This window comes from Podarcis muralis, chromosome Z (genome assembly GCF_964188315.1).
Source record: "Podarcis muralis chromosome Z, rPodMur119.hap1.1, whole genome shotgun sequence".
NCBI classification, from domain to species: Eukaryota; Metazoa; Chordata; class Lepidosauria; order Squamata; family Lacertidae; genus Podarcis; species Podarcis muralis.
Window position 1 is genome coordinate 21,176,679 of NC_135673.1, and position 17,896 is coordinate 21,194,574.

At 44.3% G+C, this 17,896-nt stretch overlaps 2 protein-coding genes across 6 annotated transcripts in view; one reads left to right on the top strand and one right to left on the bottom strand.

Moving 5' to 3' along the window:
- The window catches only part of LOC114589369 (heat shock factor protein 3-like), a 62,995-nt gene extending 59,174 nt beyond the window's left edge, over positions 1-3,821 (bottom strand). For both annotated transcript variants that reach the window (XM_028715735.2, XM_028715734.2), the window contains exon 1: positions 3,649-3,821. In XM_028715735.2, coding sequence (XP_028571568.2) covers positions 3,649-3,801 — 153 coding nt within the window. In that variant the 5' untranslated portion in view covers positions 3,802-3,821. The remainder of the gene's footprint in view (positions 1-3,648) is intronic.
- Positions 3,822-5,380: 1,559 nt separating this feature from the next.
- The window catches only part of HEPH (hephaestin), a 47,003-nt gene continuing 34,487 nt past the window's right edge, over positions 5,381-17,896 (top strand). For 3 of the 4 annotated variants that reach the window (XM_028715569.2, XM_028715570.2, XM_028715572.2), the window contains exons 1-5: positions 5,381-5,513; positions 10,308-10,512; positions 14,403-14,647; positions 15,851-16,066; positions 16,727-16,906. In XM_028715569.2, the coding sequence (XP_028571402.2) occupies positions 10,343-10,512; positions 14,403-14,647; positions 15,851-16,066; positions 16,727-16,906 (811 nt within the window). In that variant the 5' untranslated portion in view covers positions 5,381-5,513; positions 10,308-10,342. Of the gene's footprint in view, positions 5,514-10,307; positions 10,513-10,771; positions 10,921-14,402; positions 14,648-15,850; positions 16,067-16,726; positions 16,907-17,896 lie in introns of those variants that run through there. The other variant, XM_077922243.1, reaches the window with a different exon arrangement.

A 17,896-nucleotide genomic window follows, 5' to 3' on the forward strand; every position in this document is an offset into this window, starting at 1 on the left:
CCAAATTTACAGCATATCTTGACCTATTAAAAAACTAAACAATGCAAAAAGTAGAATTTTACAAGCTAGAACCAGTTTACCCTCATTAGAGCAATTAAAAATATGCATTAGAAACATCATGAAAACATGCACTTTTAATATTACAGTAATAATATTTCAGACCAGTAGACCCAATGAAATTGGATTTGGCTTGTTCACTACTGCACAATTCTCCAGTTTGCAAATTGCAATGCAAATATGCCTAGTTTCCTTTGAGAAAGTATTAGGGGAGCAGGACAATACAGACAGATACAACCAGGCAAGATGTGCCACATTGCGAATTATGCAAACTTTTGCAACTCAGATTATATGCCTTCATATGAACATACATGGGCACGTACATGTACGGAATGTATTCGTGCATTCCAGAAAAGAAACATGTGTACACATCAGGTTACACTCACATCAAGGACAACAAATTAACTATTAGAAAACTAGAAGAAATAAAACACTACCATAATCCTAAATGCAAGGGAGTACGTTTTGGATACATAAATACACGTATGTGACCACGGCTGCGTAGATGCTATTGGCCAGAAATGGAAAGTAGATAAAGTCCCTACCAGAGAAGAATGGCAGATTAAGTTGGTAGATTATGTTGAAATGGCTAAAATGACTGGAAGAATCAGAAAAGAGGAAAACCAAAATTTTAATAAGGAATGGGGAAAATTTATAATTTATTTTAAAAACCATTGTAAACAGCTAAAATCGTTGATAGGATTCAGAGTGGATAAAAAAAATCAATGTTTTTTTTTTAAAAAAATAAAAATATCAGATTTTTAATTTAAATCAGATTTTTTTTAATTTAAATCAGATATTTTTTAATTTAAATTGGATTTTTAAAATAATATACTTTTGGAGGAAAAATCTTTCTAAATATAGTCTTTTATTTAAGTTACATTATAGTCCAAAGGCTATTCATCAGGAAATAAAAATTTGTTTAAGTTTTTCATGTGTGTTAAAACTCAGTCTAAGTTTTTTTTTAATAGTTTAACCACATCAACAAACATGGATACACATGCTAAAATGTTATTTAGTTAAATAAATTGTTTAAATTGTTATTAAGGAAATGATTATTTTTCTCCTTCCAATAAAGTACAGCAGAATAGTTGTCCAAATATAAAGTTAACTTATTAAACTTCACAATAATTTCATAGTTATTGTTCTATGTATTTCTAATAATATAATCATATCAGTAATTTTTTATGTAACTGTAAAAACTACTTTGAAAATTTATTATTCCAAAAATGAAACCCTCAGCTGGTTGTAAATATTAAGATTATACCAGCAAAAATGAATCCTTCTGTAAAAAATAAATAAAAACGATTTAAATCAAGTCTTACTGACTAGTGATTTAAATCAAATCCACCCTGGTAGGATTGGAATAACACTTGTAGTTTAATGGTGAATTTTGGACACAATGTAGAGGTGAAAGATTTGGATTATCATAAAAGAAGCAGAAGGAAATGATTAACAATAGGACCCAGAAAGTGGAGGAGGGAAGTCCAGGATATTCTTTGGAATCTTCTTTTTATGTTGTGTATTGGATATGTGATTGTAAAATATTAATATGAAAAACCAGTTAAATATTTTTTTTTTATTTTTTAAAAAAAGGAATAGCTTTTGGCTAGACATGCACAAGGTCACAAATTCAGCCTCCAGCAGCCGCTGCCAGTAAACAACACAGAGCTTAGACGAGCCAAGGTTATCAGAACACAGAGGAGGCTGCCTATTACATCTCTGCATGAGTTCCTGACTTCCCTACATGAAGCCTTCTGGTGCGTTGAGGAAGGAAGCAGGCAGCTCTGCCCTGGGTCTGCAAGGGGCAGAAGTAACCCCACCATTCTAGAACTTTAGACACTTGGTGAAGGGATGGCATCTTGAAAAAGCACTTGGATAACAAATTAAATTTCTTTGCCGAACTCTGTGCTTATTTCGTAGTTGTTTTTGGAATTGTTACATTTCTCTTTAGCTTTACATTAACATTTTGACTGTGGTTTAATTCTGTGCATGTGTGCCTTGTCACCTGTTTTATATTGGTCAGCAACTGATTTGCAGGGCGGCTAACAACCAATAATAAAAATGATTAGAATGAATACAACTTAAAAACAAGATTAAAATACAACATTAAAACATTAAAACAATTAAAATGCAGCCTCATCACAGGAGGACCCCTGGAAACAGAGAAACTCAGATATATAATAAGCTAGACACCAAATGGCTCCTTAAACCAATGTTACAGTCACCAAAAAGGAAAGTCAACAAAAAGTTGCCATTTCTAGGTCATGCAGCTTGAAAATCATATTTTTCAATGCAGCTTTTTGGTTCCTGAAATTCATTCCGATTGTTCAGATAAAATATAAGGAATAGAATTCTACAGGATGTGTTGCTAGTGTGCATTCATGGCCCAAGGATCCCCAGGCACGCACATCCAGATGGTGGAGATGTCAGGCTCCATCCTGGCACCTCGGCAACTTCACTTGGTTGCAAGTGGCCAATAAAATGCCTCCTGGAAAAATGTAAGAACATAGGAAGAGCTTGATGGATCAAGCCAATGGTCCATCTAGTTCAGTATCCTGTTCGCAAAGTGGCCAGATTCCTATCTACGGAACCCGCAAGCGGGATTTTGAGAACAAGATCAGCTCTCCCCTCCTGCGGCTTTTAGCAACTGGTATTCAGAAGCATAGCTGCCTCCTACCAGTTCCCTTGCAGCAGATAGCCCTCTTCTCCTTCGTGAGTTTTGCCTAATCCTCTTTTAAAAAGCAGTTTAGGGTTAGGAACCATGATTGCCGCCTCCCGCGGGAAGCTGTTCCACAGTTTAACTCTGCGCTGTGTGAAATTAAGACTTTCTTTTCTCTGCCTTCTCCCAAAAGTCAGCTTCGCTAGAGTTCTAGTGTTACGGGAGAAGGCAAAAAACCTTCCTCTTTCGCAGTGGTACCCAAACCTTTTTTAACAAGCTTCCAAATTGCCCGCCCTCCTTTAAAAATCAAATTGCCGCCCTATGCGGCGTGTGCCGTAAGTTGGGAACCATTCTAGCGCTACGCGAAGAGGCAAAAAACCTTCCTCTATCGAAGCGGTTCCCAAACAATTTTGGCCAAGCCGCACCTAGGCATCTCTAAAATCCCACGACATTTAATTCTTATCGTACAAAAAGTGAAATCCTATTCACGTAGACGAAGCCTAAAATGCCATTAACTTGGTCTAAACAAGCTTCCAAATTGCCTCCCCCTTTAAAAATCAAATTGCCCCCTCCGTGCGGCGTGTGCCGTAAGTTGGGAACCGCGGCTCTACCCATGCCGTGCATCATTTTATAAGCTGCTTTTAGTTGTTTTTAACACTGTAACATACTCCGGGACTTCGGGTTATAAGTATAATAATAATAATACATTTCTATCAGGTCGCATCTTACTCTCTTTGAAGGTGGGATAAATTTTTAATTTTTTAAATTAAAAATTCAACGAACTCGTCTGACGCAGAAGCGCCAGAATACAGTATTGGCCGCCTGTTGCTTCTGGACATTAAAGTCCGAGTTCGGAAGAAGCGCTACAAGTCTATTACGGCGCGCTCCCGCGGAACCCTCCATCCCCAATCCATCCCGCCGCTCCTCACCGGGCTCCAAGTTATCATGCTGCCGTTCCGCGAATCCTCCATGATAGCCCACAGCTTCATCAGGAAGGGGGACAGCTGCAGAATTGCGGGGGCTACGGGACGTGCAGTGACCCCCGCGGCAGCCGCGGCAGGAGCAGCTGGCGCCTTCTGCATGGTACCGAGAGAGAGGCTGCTCTTCCCCGAGCGGCGTGCAAGCAGAGGGAATACCTTTGCCGGCAAGAGAAAGGAGTTCAACTTTGCATGAAGGGGGCGGGGCCTCGCGCTCGGCCGCCCATTGGCTGCCCCTGGAGCGGAGGCGGCACCAACTCGCACGCACGTGCAGGAAGAGCGGTCCGGCTATTCAGAAAAAGGCAGGTTTCGGAAGAAGGGGCGGCGCGTCAGCGGTGTGCCGCTTGCCGACGCTGGGGCCGCGAATGCGCTCTAAGCGAATCACTTAGCTTTCGTGACGTATACGTGTATGCAGTCCTTTCACTTTCTCTTTCCATTTCACGTATTAATTTATTTCGAACAATTTATACGCAAAAAAAAAACCCCGACCTCAATGCATTTTACAAAATAATAACAAAGCAATTGGATTAACAACAAAAAATTAAAACTTTCAAACGTTAAAATAGCATATCTGAACAACCTGGACGTAGCCAAGAGGAGGAGCTGCCCTCCCCAAGTAAAACTACATACTTCTTTGACTGAGGTTCTGCTCCCCACAACATGAAGCCTGCCCCCCCAACATAAATCCTGACAGCACCCATGCTAAACCATAAATACTTTTAGCAGGTGCCGAAAAGAGTATGCCGAAGGATATCAGCAGGCAGGGAGTTCCAGAGTGCAGGCGACACCGCACAGAAAGATCAATTTCTCGTAAACGCAGAAGGGATTTTGTGTGGCGCCTGTAATAGCGCTAGTTCTGCGGATCGAAGCAGTCAAGTGGACACGCGTGCGGTACGGCAATTTTATATATTATTTAATTAATATGACCATGCTGAACATTTGTGTGGAGATGAAAAATGTTTTCCCCCACCCACTCTCCAGGAAAGATAGTGGTCCGCTTCCAAATCCAGTTCAAGTCCACTTCATATATCCTGGCTCCAGAGATCCATAAAGGGTAACATAAAAAAATACTGAAACCAACCAAAAATGTTTATATGAAACCCTTTATTGTAGGTTCTTCACTGTATGCACGATGAAACCACTTTCTTTCCTTTTGCTCTTTGCTTGGAAGGCTGGGAGTTTTGTTTCAGTTTAGTTGTGGGTGTTTTTTTGTTGTTGTTTGTGTGGGGGGGGGTTGCTTTTTTAAAGCTGCTGTTTTGCTCAGACCATCCCTGCCCATTTTCTGCCATAGTTGGGCAAAGGGCTCTGCCAGCCACTGCCTGCTGTCAAACCAGATTAATTCATTTATTTATTGCATTTATATATACCAGCTTTCCTCCAAGAACCAAAAGGTGGCATGCACATTCACACTTCAATGCCATAAAGCAATATCCAGTCATAATTGACCTGGGAGTAACAAGCTGCACAAGCAGCTTGCCCTTGCCATCTAAAGCCTGAAAACGAAACAAATGTAGGCGGCATACGGATATGGTAATGACATTGAATTGATCAACATAAGGCTGTTCTTTGCTCAGCAGCCAATCAGCTTGCAAAACATTTATTCTATTTAGTGCATTCCGAAAGCATTACATGTTCCAGATAGGCCAATGGCTTGGGTCCAGGGATCAGCTGGTTTTATGGCCTAGACTTTGCCCCCTCTTGGCGTCTGTAGCTATCATATGGCTTCTTTGGAGCTTCAGGAAGAAAATGTTCGGGGAACAGTTCTGAAACCCTTCCCATTGTCTCAGCTTCTAACCAGCTCTTCCTCCTGTATCAAAGTAAGGGATCTGTGAACTTATTTAATTGAATACTTAGTTAGCAAGGGGGAGGTTGCTTGGGCCGCAATCCTAGGCACACTTACTTGAGTGTAAATTCTGGTTGGGCTTACTTCTCAGGAAGCATGCAAATTGCACATGTACAAGTGGGTCACATCTCTCAATGGGACCTGAGGTATGATGTGGGGAGAGTAAGGAAGGGAATTGTTTCTGAAGCTGGTGACTTCTAAGACGGTCTTCTTCGCCATCCTGGTCCACCTCCAGGTTTTTTGGGCTACTTAGGGTGGGAGCAATAGTTCAGGACACCTGGAATGCTCTAGATTAGGCAGAAATTGTGGCAAGGTTTCAATACTTCCTGAATATTCACTTATTTAAACAAGATTTCCCTTGCTCATAAGATTAATAACACTGCTCTGTTTTATTATTTCTTGAAATTTAATTTAATGTTTTAGTGATGGATTCTCTGTTTTTGCTGATGTATTTCTTTGTATTTTTTATTATAACTTTGTGTATGTGTATATGTTTGCCTATAATTTTCTTTTATGGGCTTTCTGTGTTTTAAGTAGACCACTTAGGGATTTTGTTTATCAAGCAGTATTTAAAGACTGGAAGCATCTTCTTCATAGTTTCCGGACGTCAAAAGTGTTTTGCAGTCTCTGCCACTGAAAAGAGACAAACAACAGAGCTATTATTAATAATGGCATGTCCTTCACCTTAAGCTCCTAGGATATGTTGCTTAGTGCTGCCATATGTCCTGACATTTTGAAAGAACTGCCAGAAAACAGCTCAATGACATTCGAGTCCCAATTGTCACTTTTTGAAATACAGTGGATACTCGGGCTGCGAATGTGATCCATGCAGGATGCACGTTCGCAACCCGCAGCAGTGCATCTGCTCACGCGCGGGTTGCGATTCGGTACTTCTGCACATGCGCAAAGCGTGATTTAGCGCTACTGTGCATGTGCGACTGCTGAAACCTGGAAGTAACCCATTCCAGTACTTTTGGGTTTCGGCGGTCTGTAACCCGAAAAAACACGACCTGAAGTGTCTAAAACCCGAGGTATGACTGTATGGCAACCCTAGTGTTGCTGCATTAAAACACAATATTAAAAACAACTTAAAACAACTTAAAGTCATAAAAACAAGTTGGGTCTTAAAACACACATGCATACAATAGTGTTCTTGTATGCTGATGTCCTAGGAGCATCTTGTTACTGGATGCTTAGCAACCCATGCTGAAAGACGGGTATGTTGTCCTATTATAGAGGTAGCAGGCCAGGATAATTCAACTTCTGTCTTGTCAGGATTCATCCTCAATCCGTTAGCCACCATCCATCCTCCAGCCGCCTCCAGACACTCACACAGGACCTTCACCGCCTTCACTGGTTCCGATTTAAAAGGGAGGTAGAGTTGGGTGTCATCCACATACTAATGAACAACCCAGCCCAAACCCCCTGATGATCTCTCCCAGCGGTTGCATGTAGATGTTGAAAAGCATGGGGGAGAGGACAGAACCCTGAGGCACCCACAAGTGAGAGCCCAGGGATCTGAACACTCATCCCCCAACACCACTTTCTGGACACAGCCCTGGAGGAAGGAGCAGAACCACTGTATCCAGAACATGCACTCAGAAAACTGGGTCTTCCCAATAGGATGCCTGGTGTAAGCTTCCTAAAAATCACTGCAACCCTCCCCATCCCTGTTGATGTGTGTGCAGCATCTACTCTTGGGTTTTCTTCTTTTAATAGACTTGCAGCAGTTTCCTTTTAATTTAATATCTTTATTATTTACAAAAAATTACACTGGTCAAATACAAATAAAATAACACAATCTTTTCCTCTTTCAGCCATCTGGCCAGAGACCTAATGCTGACTCATGCTCATTTATACACTGACCCTTGTTGATCACATGCCCTTTATAAAGGCTCCTGTTGCTGGGTAGATTTTTCTGTTGCCTAGCAACCTGTTCAAGACCAATTCTCAAGTTCTTTCTAGAATATTCCAACATCCCTGCCCATATGACCTGGATTGCTGTGCGTAAGAGAAATCTGGTGGACAAGCAGCAGCTAAGACAGGCCCATCTGCTTCATTCAATCAAGTCTCTGTTACACATGCCGGGTCAAGTCCTCCATCCACAATCAAGTTGTGGATGATAGCTGTCTTGTGAATCATTGACCTGGCATTGCACAGCAGCACCTTAAGATCATGTGGGTCTCCCTTACTGATTCCAGTATCCTTCCGGTCAAGACCAGACCTGGAGGCAGGGGTAGTCTTCAAACGACGACTAAACCTGCCTCCTCAGTAATGACATGGTCTGGTCTTAGCGTGACTCCTTCTCCTGCCCATGATCTCTGAAATCAGATGTCCCAGTGCATCCCCCCGCCACGATGGAACCTGCCCCAGCCATTCTGTTGGCTGGGACCCACACCCAGGCAGCCCTGACCCCCTCTCCTTCAAAACAAAATACAAACTATACAATAAAACAGTAGAAACTATTTTTTTTTAAAGCATATATGCTACAACTAAACTAGTCCCCAGCCCCAACTACCGTAGATTCCGGCGTATAAGATGACTTTTTAACCCCGGAAAAATCCTCTAAAAAGTCTGGGGTCGTCTTATATGCCGGGTATGGGTTTGCTGGGCAGCGGCAGCGGGCTCCATGCCGGGAGGACGCCGCCCAGTGATGCTAAGCTGGCTTCGCTGGGCAGCTTCCTCCCAGCGCGGCGTGCCACCCGCCGCCCACTGATGCTGCGTATTAGGTAACTGGGCGTATAAGTCGACCCCTCAAATTGGCAATTTGGGGAGTCGTCTTATACGCCCTGTCGCCTAATATGCCGGAATCTACGGTAAACGTTTATCCCACCCACAACAGAGCAAAAAAAAACACCCCCAAAAACCCCAAAACATTTAAAACGCCACAGATTCAAAACTATTTAATAACATTGCAAAGCATTTTCGGTGGCAGCAATGTCCCAGTGGCCTCTCAGGAGCCTTTTAGCTGTTCTGGGCAAGTGTGGTCCCCATCCCCTAGGCCAGGTGGAAACGGGCCTTGCAGCAGGGAGCAGGTCTTCCTTCCAGCACTCACGTCAGCTTCTGAATACCAGTTGCTGGAAATCACCAGCGGGGAGAGTGCCCTTTGGGGCTTCTGGCCTGTGGGAAGGGGATGCTGGACTAGATGGGCCACTGTCTTGATCCAGGTGGTCTCTTCTTAGATTATTGTGGGCTTAGGTGCTTCTGTGTTTAATCAGAAGCCTTCTAAGCAAAGTGAGTAATGAAAACAGTAAGTTTCTTACTTACAAGGCTTCCAATGAAGTGGAGAGACAAATGACCTTGGAAACATCTGGCAGTTGTTATCTGACTCCAACTTATTTGGGATCATTTCTGAGGAGGAAATATATTCTTATCACAGCAGAATGGTTTGGCCTCTGATTTGTTCCTTCACCGTGGGTTTGTTTATCTATTTGGAGCATTTGCACCCTGCTCTTCTTCCAAAATGGCTCCTGAAGTGGTTTGCATACAGTCAAAACAAGACAATTCCCACCCGAGGGCTTACAGTCTAAAAGAGCAGCACATACAAGGGGAAAGGGACGTGGGGGGGGGGGAGAGAGAGAAACTGGACAATGATTACACATTAAAAATCATTTTCAAATCCATAGGGCCACTCAGGTCCTCCTCAGAGTGGAAGTCATTGGCCCATAGAGTCCAGCATCCTATTTTCACAATGGCCAAACATTTAGGATTCACGCACAGGGGCTACTGCACCTGGCTCAACAACTGAAGAAAGCTCAACAACTTTTGCTAAAAAGGTGGCTGGTAGTCTCCTACATAAAAATAAATAACAGCAGGTTAACTTCAAATGTACCTCTGGTCTTGTTGCCTGTATCAGTAACTAAAAATATGAAACCAGGCAACTGATGATTGTTGGGGGGTTTTAACCTTCATGCTATTGGCATGCAAACAAATGTTTTCGTTTCATTCCATATAATTATTTTTGCCAACAACAACAACAAAAATTGTTAGCAGGCTTTAGTCATGTTTGGAATGGGCTACTGCTTTGAATTGGGCACTGAGAGTCTATCCCAGACTTCCCTAACTTGGTACCCTTCAGACGTTTTGGCAGGCTGATAAGTCCATCCAAAGGCAGGCAGGGCTGCTGCCCAGGTGAAGGCCCCAACTTTGAAGCATTTAGAGCCTATCTGGGATCAAAGGATCCAAAGGGCTGTGGGACACATTGGTAATGGAACCTGGGAAGACAATACAGACTTTTTCCCCAGGTCCCCCATGAAGGGTGCTGGTGGTGTGTAGACTAGGAGACTGAAATCTGCATCCTAGCTGATACAATTAAATCAACCCCTGCTCCACCATCAAAGAGAAAGAGTCCTTGAAGCTGTATGTCATCTTGACATTATCTGGCACTTAATTAAATGGACAGTAGTGGGGTGGATTACATGCCGAGAACATCACCTTCTCTTCATTCACCCACAAACACCATCTGTTGGAAAATAAAATCTGCAGATTTATATGGCCTTGTACCGTCTCCTGCCTTTCTTTCTTACAGAAAGACTGTCGCTTAGCAGCAGAAAACAGGAGTTGAATGTGCAAGGTTCTAGGTTCAATGCCCCAATGTTTCCAGGTGGGCTGAGAAACAGGCCATGTCAGAAAGCCTGCAGAGGGCTGTCCATCAGCAAGGCCAGTACCAAACTGCTTGAACCTATGGCCTGACTCACTATAAGCCAGTGTCCTCTGTTCCTTCTTCACTCATGCTAAGATTTTATTTTTATTTCCTCCCTTTTTGAAGACCTCAACACCTGAACTGACCTTCCAAGAGCTGATATGTTGTCCTGTAAACAAACATGGCACACTGCATTCCACCTCCACCTCCTTGTTCATGTCTTGGCTGAAGGTGCCACCAGAGTCTACTACCTGGGCATCCGTGAAGTGGACTGGAACTATGCTCCCTTGGGGAAAAACACCATCACAGGACAAAGCATAGCAAATGATATGTGAGCTTCATTTCTTGGTTTACTAGGTCCTGGCTTAATAACTTAGTTAACTCTAGCCACTTCAGAGTTTCATATAAAAAAAAATGGAGGATAATACATTCTTGATATGTATCTGGTCTTGGTTGGTTTAATGGTTAATACCACGTTACCTAAGAAACAGGAGAATTACCAAGCTTCAGTAGTGTAACATACAAAATACCAGGATGTGATTTAACCCATGACTCTTCAGATGCTAGATACAGTTTCCATCATCTCTGACCGTTGGTCAAGCTGGCTGGGGCTGATGAGAGCTGGAGTCCAAGATGTCTGGAAGGTCCCAGGTTGAGAAAGGCTGGTCAAACCTATCTACCCAAATAACCTGAAGGTGATGGAGATTCAGTCATGTATTGCAGCAATAATGAGGCATCTGTAAGTTCTGCTGTGGTGGTTTATTGGCAATGCTGCCCCTCACACACACACATGCACAAGCAGAAATTTCTGTGTGTAGCACTGACGCCACTGCCATGACATTTAAGAGCTGAGGGGGACAATATCTTCTGTCCAATGTTTGCCAGCAGATTGAGTTTCCCTGCTTGAAAAGTGGGTGCTGAAACTCCAAATTCAAAACAGTAATAAATAATTGCATTTATTCAAAATCTGATTAAAACTATTCAATTTAATTATTTCAACAAAATTGACTAACTTGATCCAGTGATACCAGCTTTTCAAAGTCTGATAGACATTTATAGCTGCAACACCCCCTTGCCATCCCCATGCTCCTCAGGGAACCCCCATCCTGGTATTGCTCACTTTGGGAGCCACTGGTCTAGCCCAAAAATAACCTTCCTGAAGCCATCTGTGAAAATATTAAAGGAGATTAACACACACCCCCAAAAGCAATGTAATTCTGGATTTTTTTCACTTCCCTTTTTTATACCGTATTTTTTGCCCTATAGGGTGCACTGGCCCATAGGGCGCACCTCGTTTTTTGGGGGGGGATGAATTTTTTTAAAAAATATTTTTTCCCCAGCTGCGGGGCTAGGGTGGGGGAAGCCCAAGCTTCCCCCAACCCCAGCCCCCAGAACAGGCTGCTATCCACAAGCCTTGCGAGCCCAGCAGCAACTCCCGCCGGGCTTGCAAGGCTTACGGAGAGCTGCCCGAAGCCTGGGGCGCGCTCCACTGTGCTCCCTGTGCTTTGGGCTGCAGGCTGCTGCCCGCAAGCCTTGCGAGCCCGCGGGAACTCCCTCCGGGCTCCCCAGGCTTGCGGATAGCTTCCTGAAGCCTGGAGAGTGAGAGGGGTCGGTGCGCACCGACGCCTCTCGCTCTCCAGGCTTCAGCGAAAGCCTGCATTCGCCCCATAGGACGCACACACATTTCCCCTTCTTTTTTGGAGGGGAAAAGGTGCGTCCTATAGGGCGAAAAATACGGTATATAAAAAAATCAATTCAAGCATTTGCACAGCTGGTTCAAGGGGCACCCTGCTCGCTGGGGTTGATAGAAGTTGGGAGTCCAACATCTGGAAGTGTGAACGAGTTGTACATGTCCAACCACTCTTCAGGTACATGTATGTTTTAGACAACTTAGAGAATGGCTGCACTTCTGAACATTGGTATACAGGACTTTTGGCTGGTGTAGGTTGTTATGCAAGGGACAGAGAGAAATTGTATCTACTAGAATTCATTTTTTTTGTATCAGTAAAAGATACAAGAGATTGCCTTTCCCACGGGGGAGGGAGATGGTTTCACCTCTGTCCTCTTCCCACTTGTCTGGAATCATCATAAACTACCCCCCCCCACCCTACCCTCTGCATCCAATACTCAATCTCCATAGTCTGACATTCATTCATTCATTTTATTTGTATCCTGCTTTTGCACACACACACACACACACACACACACACACACACACACCATGCTAAAAGTGGCTTGCAACAAAGAAACAGATGCATTTCGAACAAGCACTGCAAAAAACCAATAATATAGTAAAACAACAGCAAATATAATAACAAATAAAAAAAACCAAATTCTAATACTATACATATAACAAGATTCCTTAAACAGCATGCATCACCCAAAGCATAACAAGGTAGCTTCACACTTTCACCTTAGTCCTAATAAACACCCCTCCCACGATGTTGCTCACAGCCCATCTCCTGCAGCAGTTTCCAAGGGCAAAGGGTGGGGTAGCTGGAAACACCCCTCCCAAGATGTCGCTGTGCACATTAATGGCTGTGCACCTCTCACCTTCAAATAGAGATAAAAAGCACGTCACTGCTTGGCTGGACTTAGGACTCCCACTGGTTGCTTTAACTTTGATAAAAGGGACGTGGGTGGCGCTGTGGTCTAAACCACTGAGCCTAGGGCTTGCCAGTCAGAAGGTTGGCGGTTCGAATCCCCGCGACGGGGTGAGCTCCCATTGCTCGGTCCCTGCTCCTGCCAATCTAGCAGTTCAAAAGCATGTCAAAGTGCAAGCAGATAAATAGGTACCACTCCAGCGGGAAGGTAAACAGCGTTCCATGCGCTGTTCTGGTTTGCCAGAAACGGCTTAGCCATGCCAGCCACATGACCCGGAAGCTGTCTGTGGACAAACACCGGCTCCCTCAGCCAGCAAAGCGATATGAGCGCCGCAACTCCAGAGTCAGCCACGACTGGACTTAACGGTCAGCGGTCCCTTTACCTAGTAACCTGCCAGAGCAGAATTCTTGCCAAGGGGTATGTGACTGCTAATCTGATGTAGTAAAGCACAGCTGAGTTTCTTAAGCAGAACAAGAACATACTCAGGATTTACTAAACCAATGGTTTAGTTTCATTAATTGCACATTTATTTAAAACCCAATTAAAACTTTTTAGTTTGAGTGATTCAACAAAACTGATAAACTTGATCCAGTGATGCCAACTTTTCAAAGTTTGATAGCCATTTCTACCTCCATTGCCTCCCTGCCAGCTCCTTGTCTCTTAGCGTCAACTAGGAATCCCCCCCCCCGCCCCTGGGGAAGGTACCATCCAGTCTGGGAACTGCTGTACTAAACCCGTTTTTAAAAGTGGGTGGGATGTTTTTAATATACAGTGGTACCTCAGGTTACATACGCTTCAGGTTACATACGCTTCAGGTTACAGACTCCACTAACCCAGAAATAGTACCTCGGGTTAAGAGCTTTGCTTCAGGATGAGAACAGAAATTGTGCTCTGGCGGCGCAGCAGCAACAGGAGGCCCCATTAGCTAAAGTGGTGCTTCAGGTTAAGAACAGTTTCAGGTTAAGTACGGACCTCCGGAACGAATTAAGTACTTAACCTGAGGTACCACTGTATTTCTTTCCCCTCTTGGTTTTAATGTATCTATGTTGGGTTTTTTTTGGTTGGGTGGTTGTAAGCCACTCTGGGTTGCTCTGGGCAAGATAAAAGGTAAAGGGACCCCTGACCATTAGGTTCGGTCGTGGCCGACTCTGGGGTTGCGGTGCTCATCTCACTATTGGCCGAGGGAGCTGGCGTACAGCTTCCGGGTCATGTGGCCAGCATGACTAAGCTGCTTCTGGCAAACCAGAGCAACGCACAGAAACACCGTTTACCTTCTCGCTGGAGCGGTCCCTAGTTATCTACTTGCACTTTGACGTGCTTCTTAATTGCTAGGTTGGCAGGAGCAGGGACTGAGCAATGGGAGCTCACCCCGTTGCGGGGATTCGAACCACCAACCTTCTGATCGGCAAGCCCTAGGCTCAGTGGTTTAACCCACAGCGCCACCTGCGTCCCAGGGCAAGATAAAGTGACTAATAATAAACAAATAAAACACACATTTTCTTCTCTCTGCCTTGCCTTAAAAACAACCAGCTGTGCATACAGATAGCAGGAGAGATGTATCAGCACATATGAAAATTGCTACCAGTATTGTCATTGTTGTTCCCCCTTCCTTTTCAGGATAGCCTCTAGCTTTCTCCAGCCTGCCGAGAACAGAATTGGCAGCATCTACAGGAAATCTGTGTATAAGCAATACTTAGATGAAACGTACACATCAGAAATACCCAAACCCTCCTGGCTGGGATTCCTTGGGCCCATCATACGAGCCGAAGTGGGTGACACCATCATTGTACACCTGAAGAATTTTGGCAGGCGACCATTCACCATTCATCCTCATGGTGTCTTCTACAAGAAGGACTCAGAAGGTAAGTATTTTGATAAAGGGCAATATATAAATTGAATAAATAATAATAAACAAGTTTCCTCTCACCTCTGCTTTCGTGGATGTTTCTACATGAGTTGGCATGTTGCATATGATGCTTTTATTTATCTATATATTTATATATTGCATTTTTTACTCCACCTTTTTTCCAGGGAGCTCAAGGCGTACATGGGATGCAATGACTGGCCCAAGGTGATCCAGTGAGCTTTTGGGCTGAGTGGGATTCGAGCCGTGGTCTCCGACGTCCTAGTCAGACACTCTAACCACTGGCTCTCTAATCACTGGATGATTTAAAAGCAATTCATAGTGGGGTGTTAAGTTTGAGAGGCTGCTGTCAAAATGGAAGCTCTCAAAGTTTACTGTTATAGGTTGGAGTGTTAATGCTGTGAGCCCATCCATCCCATGCTCAGATTGTATATAAAAAGGTAAAGTGGACCCCTGACCATTAGGTCCAGTCGTGACCGACTCTGGGGTTGCGGCGCTCATCTTGCTTTATTGGCCAAGGGAGCCGGCATACAGCCTCCAGGTCATGTGGCCAGCATGACTAAGCCGCTTCTGGCGAACCAGAGCAGCGCACGGAAACACCGTTTACCTTTCCGCCGGAGTGGTACCTATTTATCTACTTGCACTTTGACGTGCTTTCGAACTGCTAGGTTGGCAGGAGCTGGGACCGAGCAACAGGAGCTCACTCCGTCGCGGGGATTCAAACCACCAACCTTCTGATCGGCAAGCCCTAGGCTCTGTGGTTTAACCCACACCGCCACCCGCGTCCCCAGATTGTATATATGTGTAAAAACAAATATCCTATCAACACAGTCTGTTTATCTTCATTCCAATGGAACTGAACCCTGGCTAAGCACTGGCACCCCTGCAGTCTCTTGAAACTCAGAAGTTGGGGTTGTGTGCAACAGTACTATCCATGGAAGATTAGGCTGCCAGTAGCTTCTAGCCATGATGGCTGTGCTCTGAATGCCAATTGCTGGAAATCGCCAAAGCGGAGGGTGCTCTTGCACTCGAATCCTACTTGTGAGTTTCCCAGAAGAGGTGTCTGATTAGCCACTGTGAGAACAGCATGCTGGACTAAATGGGCCACGGGCCAGATCCAGCTGGCTCTTCTCAAGGCTAATGCAACTGTATTAAATGGAAATTGTACTGAATGTATACTGCAATTTCTCAATTTTTCCAGGATCCCTGTACCCTGATGAGTCCTCTTCCCAAGACCTTAAGAAGGATGATGCCATCCCCCCGGGCAGGAACCACACATATACTTGGACTGTTCCTGAGGATCATGGTCCAACAGATGATGACCCAGCCTGTTTAACATGGATCTATCATTCTCATGTTGATGCAGCAAAAGACATTGCCACTGGCTTAATTGGGCCGCTGCTGATATGCAGAGAAGGTAAGGCTGCCCTTGGGGAAAGATTGCTTAGTTTCATAGCTTATTTTTGTAATTACGGTATATCACAAACAGTGCAATAGGCCACAATTACCTTTCCCGAATTGTTCTTCAGTTCAGGTTTAAATTGACTGAAACAAGCTTCTAGACCATATTCAGCCTGGCAGTTTAAATGAAAGAAAGAGGTCAGGGGTTGTAACATGCCATTTGCAGAACTGGAAATGAAAGAAGCAAGGCCCAAAGGCCTTGTTTTAGGATAAATATATATAATATGTTGTTTTATTTTCTTGTTTGGGTGCTATTGGTTTTTGAACTCATACAGAGATGGCAAGATATCAGGGCTCGGTCACAGTTCCATTTGCCCTGCCACTTTCCTCCAGTTAGAGTGGCCATCACACTGGCTCTCAACTGAATGTGATTTAAATGTATGAAGTGGATCTGCACAAAATGGTGGCACTTGCTGCCTGGAGGAGGGATGCTGCTCACCACTGTGTGAAACCAGCCCCACAGTCCTTCGCCAGACTTGCTTTGAGAGCAGAAGTGTGTTCCCTCAGGGCTAAGAGAGGTGGGTTTTCTTGAAAGTAGGAAGAAATCCAGCATGCTCCCCCTACAGCATCAGGCCTCCTGGCTCCTTCCATTCACTCCTATCTTCTCCTGGCCCAGGGACTCTGAAGAGCGTTTCTCAAAGGCGGCATGACGCGGACCTCGATTTCTTTCTGATGTTCAGCGTGGTTGACGAGAATGAGAGCTGGCACCTGGATCAAAACATTGCCTCCTTCTGCGGAGATCCAAGCACTGTTGATGAGGAAGACGAGGGGTTCAGGGAGAGCAACAAGATGCATGGTGGGTGCAGTTGGGCAGGACCTTTTCTTGACCTCTGTTTATATCCAGGTAGGGACAGCTGTAGCAAACCCTCTCTGGATCAAATAAACTCAGAGATCATACAGAACAGAGATGTATTAACTTCAGGGCTGCCAAACACTGAAAGAATTATAACTGATTAAAATGACTGACTGACTGATGGATTGTCTTCCCTTCACCCTAAGTTCCCAAGGCATGTTACAACATTGAAACAACACTGAAAACAGTTTGAAACAACTTACAATCATAAAAATAAAGTGACTCCTAAAAAATATACGCCTCAGGTGTCAAATAAAGAGGTGTGTCTTCGGCATCCTCTGGAAGTTGTATAGTAAAGTGCCAGGGGAGCCTCTGTGAGGAGGGAGTCCTGCAGCTTACAAGGCCCCCTCCCCCTGGGATACCCCTCCCCAAGCCCCTGAGAGTGGAGGAATGTGTTAGTCACTTCTCGTGACTTGACAGTAGGGAACACAATACAAGGGTGGCAAGTGGGATCTCTCATCATCCTTAGCAACTGTATCTCGTCCACAGGTTTGCCACTGGAGCACCAGTGAATGAACATCATGTGGACAGGCCATTCTGATAACCTTCCAACCTAGCCTCCTCAGCCACAGCTTTTGTTCTTTCACATGTACAACTTGCTCCCTCATATGGGTACTGCCATAGGGAAACTCATGCCTAATACTTTATGAAAGCAAATGTGAGTCTGGGAACGCTGTACTGGGAAACAACACAACCCAAGCCACTCAGTTATACAACTTCACAGGAGTTACACAACCATTGGCGAGTCACAATGTTCCTCCAAACTGCAAAACAGAAGGAAAATGAAGCAAATCTATTAATATTGGAGCATTACCAAAAAAAAAAAGTAGGCGGAAGGTATTTAAATTCTGTGCACATTAACAGGATACATTGAACCTGTGGACCTCTGTCTTTGCTTTATTCAAACCTCTGCTGTTCTTTGAAACCACCATT